Genomic DNA, 24725 nt, shown 5'->3' with positions numbered 1-24725 from the left:
AATTATCATAAGGAGGAAGAAGTAGACATGCTTAATCCAAAAATTATCATACCAGAAAAGGATGGCGGTAAATCCCTGTGACATTGACGGGCTAAAATCTAGTTTCATTCATATGGTGCCTGATTCCTTAGTTAGTAACATAAACTCTCCATCACTCTTCAATAGGAAATTCAACATTTTCTGATTTGCCTCTCTCAACTACCGCTTTCTTTTTGATATTGTTTTCAGCTTTATTTTATCTTTCATTTATTTGGAACCTTTGCGTTTTCTTTTTCAAACCTGTTTCAATTTTTTAAAAGAAATTACGTATTTCTTTATAGATTCAAAAGAAGGCTTGTAAATTATGCAGCACTTATTTCCGTGTGATATAAAAGGCCTGTATGATTTGAAAAAAAATTTGAAGATAGTGAATGAATGTACTGTCAGAAACCTATTTTATTCAGCATGTTTTATCATGTCAATGTGTTATGTGATTGTTACAGAAACGCTTAGTATTTAAGTACTTGTGAAAGTTGGCCAATTAAGTATCCTACAGAATCACATGGAATCAAATAGGTGTTTCCCGATTAGAAAGGAGTAACGATCTTTCCAATCATTTTTTAATTACAAAGGTATTTGTTGCATTTTTACATCCTATTACAATGAAATATCAGAGCTCTTTTGCTTTGTAACATATGAGGTGCAAATAAAAGGTTTGGTAATTGGAGAGACATACTAAAAACAAAATGAGTTAAAAATGCTGCCATAGAGAAAGACTTATGAAAAATTGGCACGCAGCAAATGTTACAAGAAACTGGTCCATATTAGCCTGTTCTGTGCAATCAAATGTCGTGTGTGTGAAAACGTGAGTCAAAATTTAATAAAAACATTGAATTTTTCTACCAAGTAGTTTTCTACGTCCTTAGAAACGTTGATTGTGAACCAAATTGCGACATTTAGTGTGATCCAGTTTATCGTGCCAATTCTAAACGTGGAATGAGACGTTGCAGTGTAGTGCTGCCATCTGTTGAGGAGCGAGAGAGTTTGGTATCGTTATCAGTGGTCATCAATACAGGCGCTCGGGAAGACAGTTACGTTTGCCGCGGGCTGGGTTCGAACCAAGGACTTTCGGGTCCGCAACAGGAAACATGTGCGAACCACACGATAGATCACCATGGTAGATCAGGATAGACCAGGAAACAACAATCATGATAGCGAGATATTTTTTGCTTTTATATAGAACTTTTTTCCTATACAGAAAGAAAAAAATCTGCACCCAAGCAAATAAAATCTACATGAATGGTCGCTTGTTTTATCTATTTCGAAAAAAAAAAGAAATTGTTCTTGGACAGATTAAGAGGTATATAAATTTCCGTAGTTTCGGAGAACAGAAATTTCCTGTAATAAATTTACAGAATTGTTCTACCTTTAGAGATATTTTTTTAAGAAAGGGAAAAGGAAACCACTGGTGATGACGGCAGAAAAAATAAATGAATGCGACAGATGGTAATTAGAAATTAAGGTAATTTGGAAATCAGATGTAACACATTATAAATAAAGGTTTGAGAACGCCAAAAATTTATTTCCTATGATGTGGGGATATTATTTCAGCAGCTTCATCGACTATTTAAAACTGTATTGTGGTTGCTTGAGGGCGACTGTTTCAAGACCCACGCTAAGCATTCGTCAACTCACCAAATGCAATAAAATCGTAAATTTTGCGAATAAAATCGTGTTTCGGCAAAAGTATTGGTGAACGAATTTTTCCACTGGAAAGTAAAATATATATTTAACTCGATCCTCAAAATTACGCCAAAAGGAATTTTTCTAAACAAATCACTATCTTTTATTCGATTACAGTAATTTTCGGTAGATGCGCCCCACAACCAATTAGAATTTAGTCCAAATAATATAAGCCTGAAACAAGCTACCATAAAATAGTTTTCTATGGAAAGAAATTTAATCATAAAAAATTGTTATGATTTGCATTTGACGAAGACTTTCGAAAATTGGTGAATACTTTTGATATTTGGCTAATTTACTGACTATAATTTGAAATCCTTAAGGCGGGTCCTGCTGGTGGCAACTTGTTTTAGTTGTTTTAGACTTCCATTTACTGATCTTTGTAGAAGGATCATCTGAATGCGTGATATGATATCATATCGACGCTGCTGTAACATGTTGTTTTTTTTAAAAGCAGGTAATACAACTAATCTCTTGTGAATATCATTATGTTTAAAAAAATATTGTGCAATTCTGTGACTAGTACCCAATACACAAATCTTTATAATGACAATGTAGTGTAAACACATTGACTAAAAGTCCCCGAAAAAGCAAAATATTTATTATTAAGGAAAAATAAATATACGTTTGCATACCTGCAAGTCTATCACTATTCATTTTGCAAATGAAACTACTTATGGAGGAAAGAACTTCGTTGTCACCACCAGATTTATTTGGGTCTTCTTCTCCCCAATAAATACCATCTCCTTTGTGAAAAGCTAAATTTCCTAAAGAGCAAGGTAGATCATGCCAATGAGCAGTTGAATGACCACTGTCCACTCGCAACATTGTACAATCCTGATATGCACCACCGTCTGGCTGTGTTCTCAGAGTACGACCTGCGGGTGCCCTGCAATAGAGTAACTATAACAGCCTTGAAAATGAGAGCTTGACCATAACAGCTTTTGAGAATCGTTAAAAGAATATAATTTTATTCATATATGCTAACATTCAAATATTATCATCTATTAGTAGGGGAGAGTGGGGTCAATTGTGACATTTTTTACTTAACTATTTTTAACTAACAAAAAATCCAATATATTATAAGTATTAATTGACAGACGAGTAAAGTAGACTATCCTCTACTAGAAAAAAAATAAGTACCTTATTTTAATTATTATTATATTAGTTATTAGCAATTTTTGACAGTCGTGCACTTGTTACAATTGTCCCCACTTACGGGGTCAATTGTAACAGTTCATAAATTCAACTAAGACATAGTTAATTATACATATTATCATAGTTGTGATATATTTTTTTATTGATCAAAATAGTAGTGATATTTTAGGAGTAAAAATAATAATGAGCAGAGACCTAAAGGGTTAAACTTTTAACTTTAAGGGGTTAAAAATTTTAATTTATGCTGTGAAAGGTGACAAATAAAATAATGCACATGCAACATAATATAAATGATATAGGAAACTATTGGTGGTTCTTAAAGAGTTAAGTAATGGTTTGTAAACATAAGATTATTTATTTTCAGCTGTTACAATCGTCCCTTTACTTATTGTTACAAGCGTCCCCAAGACGCCATTTCAGCTTCATTTGTTAAAAACAATGCTAGTTAATTAACAAAACTAATCTTTTTTTCTGAAATGTTAATTAAGGTGTCCACTTACATATTCGGTTAATAATTTTTATTTGTTCAAACAAAATTACTTTGTTACAATATAATATTCTAATACCAAAAAAAGTGCTTACGTAGCGTGAAAATATCTTTTGTGATGTAACTCTTTCAAAAGTACATAAAAATGGTTGCCAGCAGGGGTGTACATGTAGATTTATTAAATACACCTTGCGCGCCACCTAGGAACCAAATCTGGAACCCGACACTCGAAAATTTTGCTCTGTTACAATCGTACCCTGTTACAATTGACCCCACTCTCCCCTATTATAAATATTTAGATCTATTGGTGAACAAAAATATTTTTTCTACGTAATCATTCTTTTAAAATAACATTTGTATTGTTATAACATTTGGTGAGTTCACAACCGTTAATTAATATCTTCGTTTTGCCAAAGGAACAAATATATTAAAGACTGTTTATGCTTGCATCACATTGTGCATGAAGTTGATTGTTAAGTTCTTAATCATTTAACAAATCCCTATAACAGTAAATTATAACAATATATTAACATTATTTGCACGAAAAATAATAATTGTAAAACGGTTAATAAGATTAGACGCCTTTTTAAATAACTGTATATTAAAATATAGCGCAGAATTGCATTATTATAATAATAAAAAAACTATCTCTTAGTTTTAAATTCCTAAATCAAAAGCGTAATAATAACAGTACTGGAAAAACCTTTGAATTAGGGATACGAAAATATTTATAGAAAAACAATACCTTATTTTCCACCATGTTTTATTTTCTCGACGGCAGGGGGCAGTATTTGTGGAGGTTGTTTCAACTTCCGGTAGAAGAGTAAGGTATAAGAATTTCTACTGGTGTAAACTAAATTGCGTAAATCCTCATCTCAGCAATCAGTTTATAGAATATCAAAACAGGATAGTTTCCCAAAGTACTTCTTTTTTATATCTCCATCTGGTGTTTTAAAATATGAAGAACAAATTTTTTCACAAAAACACGACACAAAAATTTAATTCAGACCAACTCAGTACATACAAACAAACCCAGAAAGTCGGAAAAAGAAATAGTCACATTAATGCTATTATCTATGATGAGGACCTCAAGACTTCAGGTAGAATTTTTTTTTTTTTTTTTTATGATGGATAGTGAATAACTTTCATTAATTTTATGCTGATGATAACCAGAACAATATGATAACCGAAACAAATATTTTTGGATTAACTCTAATTTCGTAAGCGTTAAATACTTCATATGTTTTAAAATTTCTAAAATTACTATAAAAAATTATTTGTGTATAAATTTACCAATCTGTATAAATCATAGGATTTCCATCACTCCATCTATAAACTCCTTCTTTTGCTTCATCATTCAAACCTAGATCAAATAAAAACTATTATTTAAAATACATAAAGTAAGTCTATCCTTTTGTTACAAAAAGACACCAACAAAGCACATGAAATACAATTTAATAAACACAACATATAACTATAGTAATATACAATACTCTTTAACAAAAATCAAAGGTCTTTCATCAGTTTAACACTACAGTAGATAATTCTAAATAAATTGCCTTTTAATTTTTTGATTAGTATTTAAATTTTACTTCCTCTGGTGACCAGATATCCATTTTTTTCATTACGTAGAACAAACCATTCAGTTTTGAAAAGCCAATCACATCAAACTATGAGAATCAATAATTTTAATGAACTATTATCAGAAGCTTTCTTCTCACTTCTAGCATGTCGACAATTTAAGTTCAAATACCAAGTATATTTAACAAAAACTTGGAAGATGTGGAGAAAAAAAAGTTATAATTTCCGAGTACTAGATAGTTTAGCATTTTTTTAAACGTATATCTAAAGAAAATGTAGAAAATGAATTAAACAGTAGCGTGCATTGAGAGAACAAGGGAGAAAATTATTTTACGAACTCTGATTAATAGTTATTAAGATAAAGAGGGAGGAGTTAAAACCATCTGAAACTAGTTCTTTTTTTTTCTGTGCCCACCCAATTGAAGGTAGTCATTCTGGTCACAGTAGGGTAAATTTTTTGGCCACTTTTTCAGTGTCACCATATTAGGGGGGCCAACGTTGCTCCCATAGTAACGACCCATAGTACGGAGAATGAAAGAACATCCATGTCTTATACGGGATGTGAGATCAGCTTCCTGTCCATTATATAGAACGGTCGGCATCTGAAACTAGTTTATTAATGAATAAATCTTTCAAACTGTTCTAAGCTACAAATTACTGTAATACAGCCCTATTAAAAAACAAATTGGTTCTTGATGATTTGAATCCCTCCTTTGCTCTTTTCAACTTCAATTATACTTTGTAAAGTTGCTAGGATTTTTTTCTTTCTAAAATAAAACAATTATTTTTTACTTTACTTACCTATATATAAGGATTTGTGTTTTGCATCCCAAAAGTTTGTTAAAAAGAAATGAACTACTGCATTTTCCTTTTTGTCTAAAATGCTCACTAAGTGACCATTTTGGTCACCTCCACGAGCCTTACATTTCGCTTCAGCCTCATACCATTGGATTCCATGGTCTTCATGATAGGCGTTATAACAATTTCCATTATAGTATTTCCATGGTGGTGGACAAGCTAGTTCGTCTGTTAAAAAAATAATACAATTTCATTAGAAATGTTTGTCAATTATTAAAGAATTATAATAGTAGTACTATTTAATAAATCGTAATTGTATTATCTTAGTTCATATTAAAATGGTCAGCTCTTATGTACCATTTCTTCAGAAAATAATCGATTTACAAAAACATTTGTTCCTTTTGAAAAATACTTTCTTTCAATTGTTAACCTTTAACAAGGTTTTATGAAACTTTTTCGCCAAGAAAATTTATTATTTATTTGTCCCTTTATTTGCCAATTATATAGAAATTAGAAATAAATTTAAAAATTTATTTCTAAGAAATAAATTTCAAATCTTAAAATTTGACAAATTCAACGTTAATTTCCTTTCCTAACTTGGGTTACTGTTTCATATTTGGAATTACTATTTTAAAACTGAGCATATATTGATTTAATCGTAATAATTGATTGTTTATACGTAATCATTTTTGCATAATCAGTTTTTTATCGTACACGATCATTTATGAATAAAAGATTTTATTCGTGAGCGTATCATTCTTTTGAATTTTTGATATAATCAGGGATGTTTCAAATAGGAAAAAAAACTTAAACTATTTAGCTACATAGAGATGCATTTATTTTTTTAAATAGTCGTACATTTTGTGGTTATTTTGTTCAAAATTATTTTTTCAAGAGCAATAAAAAGAGGTCTTAATGTATCATGGGCCAAAATTGCCGACCAAGCTCGTGATCCAATATTTACCACATAAACGTGATTCTTTCACTGAAATGACTGACAGTATTATATTTTCAAAAATGAGATTTCATTACTTTGTTCGTACCAACATGTCAATTAATTATTTAGTATTTATGTGAATATATTAATGTTCAGTATTAAATGTCATAATGTATTTGTCAAACGAATTTCTAACCAAAGAACGGCATTATTTCAAGATAAAAATTTCCCTTATGCAAACATTTTTAAGTTGATTTAAATATGCATTCGCAGGCACAAGTGTATAAAATTACTTTCTAAACCCTTTGCAGGTTGGTAGATATTCTATTTACGTCGTACTAGAGCTGCACAATGGGCTATCTTCGATGATCTAGGAAGCATCCTCGAGGATGACTTTAAGACCTGCCTTCATAATTTTGATCCTCTGCAGGAGGGATGGCTCCTCCACTTTGGTAGCCCGGGGACCTACGCGCGAAGTTCAGCACTTTACAATAGAACAGTTTTTTGAGTCGCGATGGCTCAGGGGATAGAGCGGAATTCCGCATCCAGTTTGCTGCGACCACAGTGCTGACGTGAAATATGACGTGGTGGACGTGGATCATGGGTAAGAACCGTCTTGTCATCAGACTAACCGTGGAAGGTTCTCGTGGTCTTCCTCTCCATGTAACGCAAATGCGGGTTAGCTCCATTAAAAAGTCCTCCACAAAAGCAAATTTCTTCCAATACTCGATCCAGGAGTTCCCTTGTCTTCTGGATTGGGTTTAAAATTACAAGGCAACGGAGTATAACATTAGTGGTCTTAAACCCATAAAATTGGGTCGGCTGTTCAACGACGGTTATAAAATAAAATAAAACAGAAGAGTTTAACTGGGACCGGTCCCTACGTAGGCTGATCAAAGTGGTCACCTATCCACTTACTGACTGCAGCTAGTGATGCTTGACTACTACTGGGAATCGTATATTTACTATCAGTTTACTGCGAGACCTAAACTCTTTGTAGGAGTGAAATTATATGTAAACAAGTATTGACTTGCAGTAAATGTATTCAAAAACTACATGAAATAAAACTAACCATCTAAATCATAAACTTGTATATCAGCAGGCATTTGAAAGCTCTTGGAAGCATATTTCAATGCAAATCCCCTTCCTGTACCCTCGCCATCGGAGGAAAATTCCAAAAGCAATGTGTTCCAACTGGAAACAATTTCTTCGGGGGGCTTCTTGCTGTTACAGAAACGTCCAATTAAACTAGACTTGTCATTTGTGTCTCCATCATAAACAGCTAGATAGTCTTTTTGACAGTTGTCACCACCAACGATGTCAAAGTCTTGAAAAGTAAGGTTGATGAAACGAGACGGTTGTGCTCTAATATTAAAAAAAGTGCATATTAGTTACATAAAAACGAACTTTAAACTTGAGAAATTAAACTGTGCACTTAGTAGTTATTTAATTTCGAAAATCCATAACCAACATTCGCAGAAATAAAACTCTCATTTTTGACAGCTTAGAAATTTTTGAGTTGAATTACGTTATTTTTGACAGTCATTTTTTCAGGAAATCCAGTAGATTATGGCAAAATATAAATTCGCGAATACTTGTCGAAACCGTATTATTTAAATTTTACGGCAAGGTACCTGGATCAATTACTCTAGATTATTGCTCAAAATATAGCATATTATCTCCCCATTTACTATACATTTAAAAATGATTTCTTCTCCAAAATGATCTAGTTAAAATCCGATCGCACTGTAAGATGGTATGCTTTTTAGTTGTTGTTGTTTCTTTTGACTACTTGCCATGCCATCAAGCTTACTTTGGAAACCAAGCGAATTTAAAACAGTGGGTACATTTCTGGTTTTTCAGTGGCATCATATATGGCCAAGAATACCACTGCAACAACACACACGTCAAAATCCGTTTTACTGGGTGCACCCTACATACATCCGGAACGATCAATCTCCAATTCAGTACCAACAGAGGTATAATTTGTTGTGGAGGCTTATAGGACTTTGCTATCCCATCAGATTTAGCGTGTACACTCATCATTTAATACACGGGTTTTTTTCGGCCGGTGGGATTCGAAATCCCGTTCTCAGGAACAAGAGTCCAACGTCCTAAATTACCGGGCTATCTCGGCCAGACTCTTGATAATCTGCTTGCTTATCAAATAAGTTTCCCAAATTCAATTCTGGCGATGACTGAATAACTAGTTATCCACACTACTTTTTCGTTGCATTTTCCAATAAATTGTACTGATTTGTATGTTACATTAAGTATAACGCTTTTTAAAAAAATTTTATCCTGAAACAAAATTTCTATTCTTCAACAAAATTGCCGACCACAGAATTTCGCAGAAAACAGTTGCGTAAGAATAAGAACAATTCCGAAAGTTTCAGAATCTATTTTTGATTGTGTGAATCAAATCATTAAATGAATTTTATTTTTTTTTGTTGAATGCTTTTCAATAAAATCTAAATGAGGCAATGTTCTCCTTAATCGATCAAATTTCTTGAATAAGATAACTGCAATACTAGTACAAACTGCAAACAATGATGAAAAGAGAACAAACGCATAACAGAACACTCGCAAAACTGTAGTTTATTTTAAAATTTGTTTAGCGAAATTTACTTCGTAATAACGGATAGATATTTTAATCGTCTGACAAACTTAATAGTTAACTAGCCAACTTAAATAATTTTCAAAAAGATTGCTGTAAAGAAAATTTAAATGCCAATATTTTATAGACGTCCAGTTTAAAGTTTTATTGTTAATCATAAAAGTTTGATAACAGTTTTCGAATGCGAACTTGTTTCAAGCCGTGGGGCTCAGGGGATGGAGAGCTTGCCTCCCAATGACATAGGCTCGCCTACTAGCGGTAGACGGGTCATGGGCTGATGTACTCTTGCCGTCAAGCTAACTGTAGGGCATTTTCGTGGTTTTTCCTCTCCACATAACACAAATGAGGGTTAGTTTCATCAAAAGGGCCTCCACCATGTCAAATTTCTCCCAATACTTGATCCAAGAATTCTGTTGTCTTCTGAATTGGGTTTAAAATTGCAAGACTATGGAGTTGAGTACTGATGGTCTCAAACTTAAAATTGTGGCAGCTGTTCAACGACGGTTATTAAAAAAATACGAATGTGTCATAAAAACAGTAATTAAACATCACTCCTCAAGAAAAAAAAATTATTAAAGCAAACTATTAAATATTCCAATCATTCTTTAGTTATGTATAGCACTTTCGATGCAAATTATTGCGCCAATTTTTTGATTGAATATCAAATTCAAATCTAACTTGTTTTAAATTGTTGACCAAGCACAAAAAATACAAGCCTAAGAAAGTATTTATCAATCATTTGCTCAGTCAAATTGTTTCAAATTTAACTATGAAAGCATAATTCAGCATTTGCTAATTACAAAAAAAAATGCATTTGCATTCCTAACTCTTGCAATTTACAAACAGTAAAAAAATTTAACCCCAGCCACCACCAACAAGTAAATAGAACATTAATTTTACATTTTCTTGAAAGTTCTTACATTTTTGAAAGACAATCAAAATTATGAAACTTCCTCACCTGATTAACCACCTACAATTATGATTATTTTGATAATTCAAGGGATGTCCAAATGATAAAATTTTTCCACACACTGATTCACAAACATGGACATCAGAACACTGGAAATCTCCAACATCACATCCAGGGCAATCTAAAAATAAAACACTAACTTTTCAAAAACAAATGAATATCATGCTTGAAAACATATTAACACGTTTTTAAAAACTTATTTTAACAAAGTTTTAATTTGGTCAGCTAAAATACTAGTGATATCAAGAACGAAAATAATGTATCAAAGTTCATTTATAACAATCAATGTTCCTGTAATTTAATATTCATTTTATTTTGTAGCGTCAACATAGTATTCATTTTCATAACTCATAATTAATACGCATAGACTATAAATTAAAATGAAATAACTTTTTAGAACAAATTCTTTAGACATGCAAGAAAACAAAAGGTAGTGAAAAATAAAAAATAAATAAAAATAAAGAGATAAAAAGTAAATAGCTCATACAGCTAAATAGAGAACATTTTGATAATTTAAAGATCCTTTTGATTGAAAAAAATTTCTTAGGTATTGACTTTAACCTAAGTAGTGAAATAAAAACAAGTGCATATGAAGAATTAATTCTCGATGATTAATTTAGTTTTTGACTTTTTCAACTTGCAAATGGAAATTAATCAGCAGGCGTTATAAAAAAATTTAAAATTTACTTAAAAAATTTACGAAGCCGGTATTTAAAAAATTATATTATTGATTTACATTATTATCGATTAAAAAATCATATTATTGATTACATTATTGTGACTGAATAATTATTATTTACTCATAATTGCCTGACAGAAAAAAGATAACCATTTTCCTATATACAGTTCTAGCGTTTGAGCTTATAAATGATCTAAAAAAAATGGGTTAAAACTTTAACTAAAATGCAATGAAATTTTTCTGCAACCTTAGTAAGGTGTTAAAATGAAATTTCAACAACAGTATTGGGTAATAAAGCTTAAAAAGTATGCGTCATAAAGAAAAGTTTTTAAAAGTAGTTAAGGAGTACACTTTAGCACCACATTAAGGTTACAGATAATTTAAACTGTTAAATGGCTCAACCGCAGCAGGACGTTTCGATCACGCTGTTTTGGTCCCACCGTTTCGGCATCGATGCCGTCTCGGTCCTGTTAATGTCACTGACATCGCTATTTCATGTTTTCTTTACAGATATTGAAATTTCAAAAAATTACCAAATATATCAACCATCCTTTGTAATGATTCTCATTTCTATTTTATTACTGTACCGCAGTGGACTGCTCGTAAAGACACTGTTCCCAGTAGAAAACTGTCAATCATATATGGCTGCAGTCAGTAAGCGGGTGGTTGACCAATTTTATCACCTTACGTAGGGACCAACAGTGCGTGGTATCGGTCCTCGTTAAACAGTTCTACCATATAGTATTCGACTTCACGCACAGATCATCCGGCTATCGATGCAGGGGAATGATCCACTCTTCAGAGGATCAAAATTGCGATGGCATGTATTCGGATCATCCTCAGGAATGTTTTCCAGACCGTCACAATATCCCATGGTGAAGTTCTAGTACATAACTAAAGTACCTACCTATTTTAGTAATGCTGCTAACATTTAGCCTCTTTTTAAACATTTCCTTTTTTCCAAAGAAGGAATAATTTGGATAGAATTTTCGGATTTCGGCCTGGAGACAGAAATCTTTAATCAGGACGAAACCAAAACAGTAACGGGACCGAAATGAAAACGGAACCAAAGCGGAGGAACCGCAATGACGTGACGGAAATGTCATGGAACGTAGATTAGTAAATGGAAATTCTTAAAAATTTATTATTTCACTTTTATGTACAGTGAGCAAAAAATAAACGGACCACTCTGAATATGTTTTGATTTAATGATTGGATATTCTCGTTCAAGGACTCAATCTTAACAGTTTGAGGGTGTGACCTCAAATATGCAAATTAATTACTGCAGGCGATGCTTTAAGTTACAAAATTAGACACAAAAATATACTTTCTTACTTATATAAGTTACAAAATTAGACACAAAAATATACTTTCTCTTAATAAACATACCTTTCCCCCCCCCACGAAATCACACCTCTGACCCCCAAAATATAAGGGCAGCTGCAATCTGGGAAATATGGTCCCCATAGTTTACTCAGGAGAATGGTCCTAAGTTTGGGCCCCTTAAAGTTACTTTTATTTTTTGCTTGATTCACTATATCTCAAGAACTTTTAAGGGTAATTGAAAAATGTTTGCTCACAATTATAAAATTCGTTTATCAAAAAAGTAATTCAACGCAAAATATGACTTTTAGTAAATATTTAATATTATTGGGAAAACTTTTGAGTTGTAAAGTATTAATTTTTACGTCATTTGATAAAATGTAATTTTAAATGGCAAAATACAAAGTTTAAGCGAATAGTTCGAATAGTTCCTGAGAAATCAAATTTTTAATGAGATACGACTTTTTCAAAATTTGATTACTCAGAAACTTCTCCGCCGATTTCGCTCAAATTTTGTATTTCGCCATTTAAAACTACATTCTTTAAAATTATTTAAAAATTGTATTAAATAAATATATGAATATATTTTACAATTCAGAATTCTTCGACAATAATTAAAAAAAATAATAAAAAAGGAAAAATATCTACTATAAGTTATATTCTGTATGGAATTATCTTTAGAAGATTGAATTTTATAATTGTGTGTAAAAAAAATTTCAGTTTACTTGAAAGTTCTAGAGATATGGTAAAATAGGCAAAAAGTTAAATTAACAAGTCCAACTTGGCCCACGCTTCTGACTAAACAATATCTCCCAGATTGCGGGTACCCCAAATATTCAGAAGGGTTAGAAATCCGTTGAAAAAAAGGTATGTTTATTTAGAGAAAGTTCGTTATTTCGTCTCAGTTTGCAACTTAAAATTTCTTCTGTACTGGTTAATTAGTCATCCCTTCGAACTTTTAAGATTGAGTCCTAGAACGTAAAGATTCGATCATTAGATCAAAAGTTATTCAGGATGGTCCGCTTTCTCATTTTGTGCATTGTACAACCTTATTAACTACATTATAATTTGAAAACTGCAAAGCTGCATGCTTACCAACTGATTTATAGTGTGCATAGAAACCTTTGTATCGACTCCTTGAATACCTGAAGCAACTTTGCAGATGGATCTTCATAGGTCCGTTAGAAATTATCCTCTTCGGAAAGAACTTACCGTCTGGTGATTTGATTGCGGTGTTATTCCCGTAGCCAGTGTAAACAATAAGTTCATCCTTGCAATTACCAGCCTTGAGAACGTCTTCTTGTTCACCCAGATCATAAACGATGAAATTCAGTTCGATATGTTTCCCAGGTTCTGGTTCTATTGTCCATGAACAGGATTTATCTTGTCCGTAATAATGCGGATAGTTTGGAGACTTTACATACCCTTGCGGTGTCATCATAACAGTTCCGCATATTTCTATAAATTAAAATTTAAAACATAGTACTGAAAATGTTGCTGCTGATTTATCTTTAGAAAATGCATTTTAAATCATAAATGTTTTACATATATGTTACTTTTAATGACCTAAATCAAAAGAATGTCGTTCACCAGTGAATGTCAACATCACATAGTCGCTTAGGTGAATGTCCAAAATGTTTTTTATATTCGATTTGATATCAATTTACTCGTTGATGTTATTACATTTATTTGATATTTTAAGACCTGCTGAGGATGGATTAGGAGAAATATGTTTGGAGAAATGTGTTCGGAGTACCGGTTAAATGCATATTGGATAGTGGCTATTGTATACCGTACAGTGGCACTAAACCTTAAAAAAGCATTGATGTAGGTCATACTAGGCAGTGGCACTTAATTGAACCTAATATATATTTCGGACATTTACCAAAGCGACTATGTGATTGTCAACATTCACTGGTGGAAGTCAACAACCACCAATTTCGATCATTCACAGTAACATACATATTTATAAAATATTACCTTTTTCTCGACATCCTAATATTTCCATTCTCAAGCAAGGTTGCTCGTAATATTCCAGAATTTTTATTTTTACAAACCTAGTGGGAATTCCTTTCAAAAGATTAAACCTAATTTCTAGATCATTATTGTAAACTGGCGATTCACACTGGTCACATACGTAAACCTAGAAAAAGAGAAATGCTGTAGCTACTTAATACACAAATCAAAACAATAAATTTTGTTACGTTAAACAGAAACGATATTGAGGAAAGTATGATGGTATAGTCTACATCTTCTTTCTCACACTTTGATGAATGTATTTACATTTGTTAATTCACTTTGTTTCGAGAATATCTTGTAAAGTCGAGAGAGCTATAAGAGTTCTTGTAGAAAGAGCTAAAACATTATTATACGAAAGTGAATTGCCATTAACATTTTGGATCGGAGTCATAAATTGTAGTATCATTTTTAATCTCACATCACACAAACAAAAACTTCCGATTGAACTATGGGGAATATTTCCGTATCGTGATCAGAAACGCCAACTGCAATCGCCAAGGCACCAAATTGATTATGAGCCGAAAAACGGGTGGTTACGATAGTTATGCCTTTCGAGTTGGTCCCTTTCTGTAATTCTTTCTATCTTTCTTCCTTACATCCCTTTCCCGCGGGCGGCTGCCCGGAAGTTTCCAAGACTTGGTGATTATTCTGCCACAAACCACGATACGGAAATCTTTTGTCTACGAGACGTTTACCACTTTGAATAAACAATATGTTATTCAATGCTTTTAAACTATATGGATATTATAAACACTTCGTAGATTGATGCATCTATTCATTGGTAGATATTCAATTTGTACAAATCATTTTGCCAAACTGTTAATTTCTCCCTCATTTGTACAATGCGCAGAATAAAAAAAGGGACCACCCTAAAAACTTAAGATTTAAATCGGATCTTCACGTTCTAGGACTCAATTTTAAAGGGGGTAACATAAAATAAGTCCGAGCAGAAGATATTTTATATTACGAAATCAGACACAAAAACATGCTTTCTCTGAATAAACATATCTTTCTCAACGTATTCGGATTTTTAATGCCCAAAATATAGACGGTAGCCACAATCTTGGAAGTTAGGTCCCCCTAGTTTAGTCAGAAGAGCGGTAAGACAATTTCTTGCAAAGTATAACTTTTAGAAAATATTTATTAAATTTCATTATTTTATTCTATAATTGTCAATATAATTTTGAATTGTTAGGTATGCACTTTTTTAATCTATTTTAAAAAATATAGTTCTATATGGAAAACTACAAAATTTGAGGGAAATCGGTCGAATTGTTCCTGAGAAATCGATTTTTTTATTTTGTGCACTGTACATATTATCCTCCAAACTGTTTGGAATTTGATAACTTTTGGTTTTAACGTATTTTAGCTAAATCAATAAATGCCCTGTGCATAAATGTCCTTAAGCAAATAAGTATGCTGCAGCTTCTTATGACCTTCGCAGATTTGCTTTGGCTAATGTTAAAAGTATTTGTTAAATAATATTCAAAAGATTTAGCATTGTGTTACAGTTATCAACTAACTTCACCTCTAATTCTATTTGAAATTTCATGAAATTCCCAGCGCAATTGCATTTTCCTGCAAGTCACAGAATAGCCAAGGGGAAAGAAAGAAGGTAAGCGATATGGTTAACACAAGACAAACACTATACAAAATCTCTCTAAACCTTCTAATTCCTGCAGAAGCAAACAATATGCATGTACATACTACGAATGTTACGTTAAGTATTTTTATAATATTATTTCTCACTTACAATTTCAGAAACCAACATTCATTTGTTAGGAATATTACGTATTTTTTTTTCTTCTTAAATATCTGTATATGAAGAAACGATAATAATAAAAAAAATTATTCTACATCCACCATCGTTTCATACTGCATGTTGGCATTTTGTGCAAAATAATGATATTTGAAGCACATTTCAGATATTTAAAGTGAGTATGTAAATTTAGAAAAAAAGGCATAAATAACAATTTTAGTATAAGATCAATGATTTGACAAATGTAAGATAACAGTTCCTGGTTCTTCTTACTTTTTGCTGTCCAACTGGTTCTTCTTCCCACATCCAACTGAGAGTGTCGTTACTAAAGTCCAAATGGAATTTCTTTACTATTGTCCGCTTGTGAGTATTACTTAATCCTTGAAGTACAATTCCAGTTACCATTGTCATGTTCTGAAGAAACACCTGAGAAATTGATTCAGACATAATCAATTTAATTAAGGCAATTAAAAATACCACGATAAAGCATTTTATTTGTGATATAATAGGTTGAGGTAGAAAAGAAAATCATTCGTGCAACAGATCGTAGGGGGTCAGTTAGGTCAAGGAAGTTAAAACTCAATAATTGAGTGACCGACTGCATGATTAGGGTAATGTGGTTAGCATAGCACACAAGCCACCTTCACTTTAAAGACAACTTAGTAAACATCGATCTGAAGATCAGTGAGCTTTAAGCCACCACTGGGGATCAGATACTCTTTAAAAATATGATAATTACGATAATAGTAATTTCGATGGTATTATACTGTCTTCGAAATAATAATAATATGATAATAATCATTTTGATGATATTGTACTGCCTTAGAAAGTATGATAAATAACATGGTAATCATTTTAATGGTTTTATACTGCCTATGAAATTATGATAAGTACGATCATAATCCTTTTGATAGTTGATGGTATTATACTGCCTTCAAAAGTATGCTAATTATGATAATAATCATTTTGATGGTAGTATACTGACTTCAAAGGTATGATAATTACGATAATAATCATTTTGAAGGTATTATACAGTCTTTGAAATAATAATAATAATATGATAATAATCATTTTGATGGTGTTGTACTGCCTTCGAAAATATGATAATTATGATAATAATCATTTTGATGGTGTTATACTACCTTCGAAATTCTGATAATTACAGTCATAATCCTTTTGATGGTTGATGGTATTATACTGTCTTCAAAGGTAAGATAATTACACGAATAATCATTTTGACGGAATTATACTGTCTTCGAAATTATAATAATTACAATAATAATCATTTAGATTGTATTATACTGCCCTCGAAACTATGATAATTACTATAATAACCACTTTGAAGGTAATGTACTAAATTCAAAAGTATGACAATTACAATAGGAATAATTTTGATGGCATTATACAGTCTTCAAAATATTACAATTATGATAATATTAATTATGGTATTACGCTAGGATATAAATAAAAAAGGCGTGATAAATACAGTAATCATGGGGTGGGAATTTTTATAATTTTAAATAGAGCTATTGAAAATTAAAAAAGGTAAAATGTCTAACTAATTTTTGCTGTGTGCATTTTAACAACTTTTTTACTGTATTTTGGTAGCTATATTTATGTCTCAAGAAAGCATAGTAATTGACGAAAAATTAAATTAAAAGAAAAAATGTATGAAATATATTAAAAAATAAATACTAAAAAATAATACAGAAAAGATAGACAGCATTCCTGTACTGTAAGCAAGTACCATCCTCAACTTCAGAACATTTGATGATACTTGTTTTTGCGTGATTTAGCATTTCCATATTAAATAGTTTGTGCGTTATCCTGTTATTTCTTAATTCAATCTAAAGCTTAAAGTATGGCACCGTTTGTAAAAATATTCAAAAAATCTGCATGTTTAAAATAAATCAAATTTTATTCATCTACCGTTAGGAAGTACATCTACAAAATATTTCAGTTTCAAACAATAAGCCTCGGATACTATGTTCTTTCGTTAGAAGGGACTAAAGATGCTGAAGAGACTTATTTATTTGAATATATTCATACAAAATACGTAATAAATATTCATACAAAACACGCAGACATTTTACAATTTTTTACAAAAGGTACCATACTTTAAGCTTTAGCGCAAATTAAGAAATAACAGGATAACTCAGAAACTATTTAATATACCGTTGCTAAATCATACAAAAACAGGTATCACAGAATGTTCTGGAGTTGAGGACTGTACTTGCTTAGAGTACGAGAATGCTATCAATTTTTTCTGTATTATTTTTATAATATTTGTTTTTCACTACTTCATAAGTACAGAAAAATAGATAATATTCTGTATTCTTCCTGTTCGTATTTCTGTTTTGTTATTATTCTGTATTTCTTCCTGTTTTTTTTTAATTTAATGATATGTCTGTTAGTATATTTTAGTGACTTCAGTACTGTTATAAAAATATATGTAAATAGTTAGTAAACAAAAATTAATTACATATTTTATATTTTTAATTTTTAACAGTCCTATTTATGATTATAAAAACACACACCCATGCATACAGTACTTATCACTCCCTATTTATCTTTATCACAGTGTAATACCATCATAATTAATATTATAAAATCAGTCAGATGCGGTATTGTTACTAAAGAGATTGTAACTTTAACTTCAAGAAGTGAGAAAAAGACTATGTTAATAAAAATCAATCTTACTGTAAGGTTTTTTGACTTGTCATTAAGTTTAGCACACCATCCATTGTTGGAATTAAGTCTCGCATTTGTATGGTGATATTTCTCTCCATCATCGTCAGATGTCGCGCTTAGCTGGGAATCGAATATTTCTTCAGAAGCCATCCCTAAAGGTTGCCCACAAGATTCTAAAATATATAAATACGTATAAATAATATTCCTTACTTTCCAGCACATCCCATCTGCAAAAATAAATTAATAACCTAAACTCTTTATTCGAAAAATATTCTTTACTACATGCACCTACAGTCATCATCAAGGCAAGAAGTCCTACCGCCGCAAAGTCTGGGACCGTCTGCTGCTATGGAGACAAGAATAGTGCATTTCAGGGAGGGTAGCTTCTCTTCACTCTAGGGCTAACACAATAGATCAAAGAAAAAGACTCCCTTTCCATCGCCAACCCGAGCCAAAACCTGTCCTAAGCAATGACCCCACACCCCTACTTGAAATAGTTATATCTCGTTACTATAGTCACCGCCACGGGTACAGACGAATGGCTTGGGAAGTTCTTCCCTTAGACAAACTATAGATTAAAAAAGTCGTGAGAGCGACCCCCGCAGTTTAGGGTTTTAACTTTTAAATTACGTTTTGCTACAGAAAATTTAAAAGCTAAAACTATTACTTTTGTAATAATATTTTTATTTTTCATTGAAATTTCAATATTGCAATAAAATTTTAATTTTGTAATAAAGTTCTAAATTATGTATAAAAATTTAAATTTTTAGTAATTGTTTTGAAATTTTAAATTTTCCTTCAAATTTTCGAGTTTCTTTGAGCTTTTAATTTTGCGACGAAATTCAAAGTTCGAAAGAAAATTTATATTTAGTAATAGTTGACATGCCGATACAATACGATACCTCTTTATTTTCGTAAGCTTTGTTAAATGCAAAAAAAATTTTTAAAAAATTAATCAAAAATGTACTAAACTCATATTACCAACCTGTTCCAAAGACCTTCATCTCACAAAAGTTTAAACTGTCAAATCTGTTGTACACTTGCAATGTAACATATTGTCCATAAATTGGTTGAGAACAATTCACTTTCCACACATCAAACTCATGGTTTGTAACAGGATAAATAGCGCATGTATAAGCATTCAGGAATTTGCCAACTTCTGTGTGTGGAATACCGTAAGAAAGGTCATCATAGTAACGGCTGTAGGTTTCAACTAGTCCAGTTTCATCAATTAGCACACGAAAGCCTCTCAAGCTCTGAGCTAAATGTTGAAAAAAAATTTATAATTTCAAAAAAGAAGACGGCAATCATGTTTTATAAGCTTTTATATTACAGAGGAAAAATATAATTTTAATAATCAATAACTAATTTCGAGAAATTACTAATCCATAACTAATTCTGAGAAAATAGTACTATCTTCTCTCAAGGAAACAATTTTTTCTCTTCGTTTGAGTAAATAAATTTTTATAATTTATTTTTTCTAGTGTAAGATTTTAAAAACATTTAAATTGATAAATCAAGGTGTTGAAAATTGTTTTCGACCTGTTAAAAAAAATTGTTGTTGTTTTTCAAAACAACCAATTGACTAAACAACCTATTTTAAGTTAGTTTCAAATTTGATTCATTATCAACTGAAACTTTAAACATTTTTCTCGTTTGGGATTTTCTCGTTTTTAATTATTCCACGCGGAGAAAAGAATTCTGGTAAAATAACCTTACTGTATAGTAATGGCATTTCTGGTAAAAAGAAAAAAAGGCATATTCCTGGTAATCGAAACTAAATCATACCATATTTAAATCATTCATTTAGTAATTTTTTCGTTTATATGGTAACGGTCTACCGGAAATTCTGGTTCTCAAAGTTACAGTTTTTATTACCACACATTTAGTAAAATATACAAAAGTGAAAGGGAAATTTAACCGAATAAATGGTTTGTATGCCATGTTTCTAAGGTACCATGATTAAACTAACAAATTTTACCACATCTACCAAAGTTTATTACGTATTATAAAGCCATATTTTATTGTTAGTTTTACCAAAATTAATATCAAAGTGCTTTGGGAAAAATTATCGAGATCTTTGGCGTTCCCGTATAGCTAAAAGGACGATAAATTTTCCCATATTTTGGTAGTTTAGATCACATTTTTTTTTCTCAGTTTATTTTGCATTATCCTTCATCAAATAATAAGTAATTCTCAAAATAATAACAACAAGAGATATTTTTTAAATATAAAAATTTTCAGTTAATTGAGCTTATTTCTAACTGATTAGTCAAACAGCTAATGCGCTAATGGTTTGACAATCGAGCTCTTATTTCTCGGCTATTCCAACAAATACAATACAATACAGTACCTACAGTACAGTACTGCACTGTAGTGTGCTGTACTGTAGTGTACTGTACTGTAGTGCACTTTACTGTAGTGTAGTGTACTGTACTGTACTGCACTGTACTGTACTGTACTGCACTGTATTGTATTGTATTGTATTGTATTGTATTGTACTGTACTGTACTGTACTGTACTGTACTGTACTGTACTGTATTGTATTGTATTGTATTGTATTGTATTGTATTGTATTGTATTGTATTGTATTGTATTGTATTGTATTGTATTGTATTGTAAATATTTGATGAACCTTTAAGAATTAGTATATCACTTTGTTCTAAAAGCAATGCCATCTATAAATAAATACCATGCAAAAAATAAATACTTAAATTAAAATCTACTCACAAATATCATAGTAGCAATATGACAAAGCTAGTCCCTTCTCATATCCGCTGCTATCAATACTTGGGTATCGTCCTCCATGTTTGGGTTTCCCCATAACTTTTTCTTCATTATTCCAGGGCATAAGTGGTTGAACGTCTTCATTGAAATGGAAATAATGCTCCATTTCAGACATTCCTTTCACTTTTTGACAGGTTTTTCCATACTTAAATAGGTAGAAAGGAGCATCGTTCGGTAAATAAATCGCGTTATCAGCACTACGGTCCTTCCTGCAACAGAAGTAAATAGTCGTTGTCTGCGAAGTGTAATTGCCAGTTGGGACGAAACCATTTATTGAGCTATCAGACAACGGATTGTGGCTGTCTGTCCAAGTGATGTATCCACTTTCAAACTTCAGTGGACATCTGTCCCCGTACTGAAAAATGCAATATTCTCCAGCTGGCCATTCCTTCACCGAGCTTGTGTAAGTTGAATATCTTGTCTTCATGCAAAAATGCTGTATTACACCACTTCTTTCTACAATTCCCCCGATGGTCTTCATTTGCAAACCACCTAAATTTAAAGTAATTGTTTAATTTTTTACAAGTCAACTTAAATAAAAGATAATTACCAAGCAATTCTGTAAAAAAAATTATTTTATTATTTTGCTATCAAAATTGGTATTAATATGAACTTGTTAAACTAGATTAATAATATCCTAATTTTAAAGCAAACACAATTCACAAATTAAAGAAAATAATTGAAATATACTATACAAAAAACGATTTTAAATATATAATAAATAACATTAAAATAACTTCTTACTAATTTAATAATAGTGCAATTTATACACATTTATACAAGATGGTTGAGTAGCTAAAATACATTAATAAATATTGTACGATGTTGAGTTTTATGAATGGTCATGTATCTTTCTCAATTATGCAGGATGATCTGTAAAGAACTCAATACCCAGATAGCATTGTAAGGTTGATTTTAATGCTAGTCACAACCTTTAGCACAAAGCCAAACGAGGTTTATAAATTTCAAGTAAACAAAGCATGCAAGCTTAAAACAATGTTAAATCTAACTATGTTAGTTTACGAGTTATTAGGTTTGCATTAAGCTTGCATAAACAACCCTTTTATATCGAGATTGAATTTTCTTTTACAGAACAAAGCTAGAAAAACATTCTGAAATCGTGGATGAATTATCATTCGTAAATCAAGAGAAAAAGCATTCTCAAACCGAGAATAAATTCGATTTTTCAAGGTTTATTTTAGATTTTAAGACTATCTCTGAAGCTAGGTTTCTTGGTGTAGGCTTTTCTACACTTTCTTTAATACTTAAAATATGAAGGTTGGCCAGATCATTAAGTTTTAAACACAAGCAAAATGTTGAGCTTAAGCTTCCAAGAGTCTGAAAATGCTAGAATGTAAAAAAAGGCAAAAACAAGGATTGCAGTGAAAGTTTAAAATTAGAATTTTTGTACTGTTTTGCATGCTTTTATTCAATCTTTAAGGAAATAAGTTTGGCATACTAATATTTTTACTAAGTTTGAAAAGGAATTAATTAGTTAACATTTCTATGATTACCAAATAAAAATTTAAATACAACGGTAAGGTTGGGTTTGTCATATCTGGGATTATGAACTATTTTACAATTCTTGATAAAAATGAAATAAAAACAGGTATATACATTTGTATCGAAATTAAGTATTTTGAGGAAAGAAACGGTGTTAAAATCATACGAAACATTGCTGATGGAAGCAAAAACAGACGCCTGCCAAAACTTAGTATTATTAGCAATCTGTTGCTTGATTTCTCTTTACCTTCTCTGACAATCAAACAGATTAAAAATGTTTAATCCAGCTTTCTACAGTATCAGAACGTTAAATTTCGATAGCGCTTTTGATTTTTCTTTCTCCCTTGAATATTAATTTGGGAAACTCCTACAATTTTTTAAGTCATTCAGACAAAAGTTTTAGAAATATTATTAGGTTTAGACATTACAGAACACCCTGCATGAAATACCAAAACACAATTAGAAGAAATATTTTCGATAGTAGAATGTTTACAAAATATAGATAGTAGAACGCAGTATGTATAGTAGACGACAGTAAAATGCTTACAAAATACCTAGAATTTTTTTAAATCATTAAAATAACAGCTGAAAATTCATCAGTCATTTTGAATTATCCGAAATTTTTTTTTTTGAAAAAAATTGAATTGTTTTAACAAAATGCAGTTCAGCAAACCTTTTAGAAGAATACCCGGAGACCAGTGATTAATTTTGCTATCTTGCACTACATCATATTGCATGTCTTGATATCTAAATCCTGCGTGCCATAGAAAACCTTTACTGGAAGGGCATCCAGATACCGGCATTGGTAAGCCATATTGTCCATCGGGCCATGTCAGTTTTCTTTCTAGGATCTGTTGTAAAAATGAAGAATAAGCAAAAATTCAATTCATAACTATAATGGAAAATAAGAATTGATGGATAAAAATAAGAATTGATTGAAAATAAGAATTGATAAGATTGATAAGTTCCACAGATTGTTTCTGATTTAGTGGCAAATAATATTTCTCTTTTCAAATTTTTTTCGTAATTTACGAAAAATGCCGAAGTTAAATAGTTCAATTTCAGCTAAGCAACGCTCCAACATACTTCTTAAAATGGTTGCAAGGTCTAATGTAATTTTTGACTGCACCGAATTGAAATAATAAAAGACGCAGCTTCGTTTCTTAAAAATACTGAAAAATCTCAGTGTTTAAAGAAAAATTAGCTCAATGGAGAATTCTAATTCATCTACCGGTTGTTTAACAAATGAACAATACGCATAAAAATTCAATTAATGAAAATTGGAGAAAAAAAATTATAATTTACTACATTCTACTAAGGCAAGAAAGAAAAATTTCACCAAGTTTTAAAACTAGTTACAAAGTTACTTGACTGACGACACAGATAACTGAGAAAAAGTATAAAAGAATACATTCGAATTTACTATCAAGTAAAATAACTTCCCGACTCAGTCTGAAGCAAAACTAGCAGACGTAAAAGCATATATTTAGTTTGAAATGATTTTGTCTGCATTATTGCAAAGTTTTTTTGCAACATTGTTTGCTGATTAAACAGCAAAGCAGCAAAAGCTTCAGCAGCAAAGTGAAACTGCAAAACTGCAGCATAAGCAACAGAATATTTGCTGCTTATGCTGAATACTGTCTTGAAAAAACGGCCGTGAATAAACAGTATCGGATTTCTGAAAAAACAAGGCA

At 31.3% G+C, this 24725-nt stretch overlaps 1 protein-coding gene across 3 annotated transcripts in view; it reads right to left on the bottom strand.

The window, feature by feature from the left end:
• Positions 1-24725, bottom strand: part of LOC107439925 (uncharacterized) — a 72041-nt gene that overhangs the window by 29705 nt on the left and 17611 nt on the right. For all 3 annotated transcript variants that reach the window (XM_071180001.2, XM_087161871.1, XM_087161868.1), the window contains exons 10-21: positions 23705-23882; positions 21472-22020; positions 19727-20002; positions 18751-18914; positions 16324-16476; positions 14253-14415; positions 13368-13730; positions 10259-10391; positions 7756-8048; positions 5750-5974; positions 4661-4730; positions 2358-2611 (exon numbers count right to left, since the gene is read on the bottom strand). In XM_071180001.2, coding sequence (XP_071036102.2) covers positions 2358-2611; positions 4661-4730; positions 5750-5974; positions 7756-8048; positions 10259-10391; positions 13368-13730; positions 14253-14415; positions 16324-16476; positions 18751-18914; positions 19727-20002; positions 21472-22020; positions 23705-23882 — 2821 coding nt within the window. The remainder of the gene's footprint in view (positions 1-2357; positions 2612-4660; positions 4731-5749; positions 5975-7755; positions 8049-10258; positions 10392-13367; positions 13731-14252; positions 14416-16323; positions 16477-18750; positions 18915-19726; positions 20003-21471; positions 22021-23704; positions 23883-24725) is intronic.

This window comes from Parasteatoda tepidariorum, chromosome 1, assembly GCF_982258835.1.
Source record: "Parasteatoda tepidariorum strain Cologne lab strain chromosome 1, Ptep-v5.0, whole genome shotgun sequence".
NCBI lineage: Eukaryota > Metazoa > Arthropoda > Arachnida > Araneae > Theridiidae > Parasteatoda > Parasteatoda tepidariorum.
This window is presented reverse-complemented; position numbering and strand designations above follow the sequence as displayed.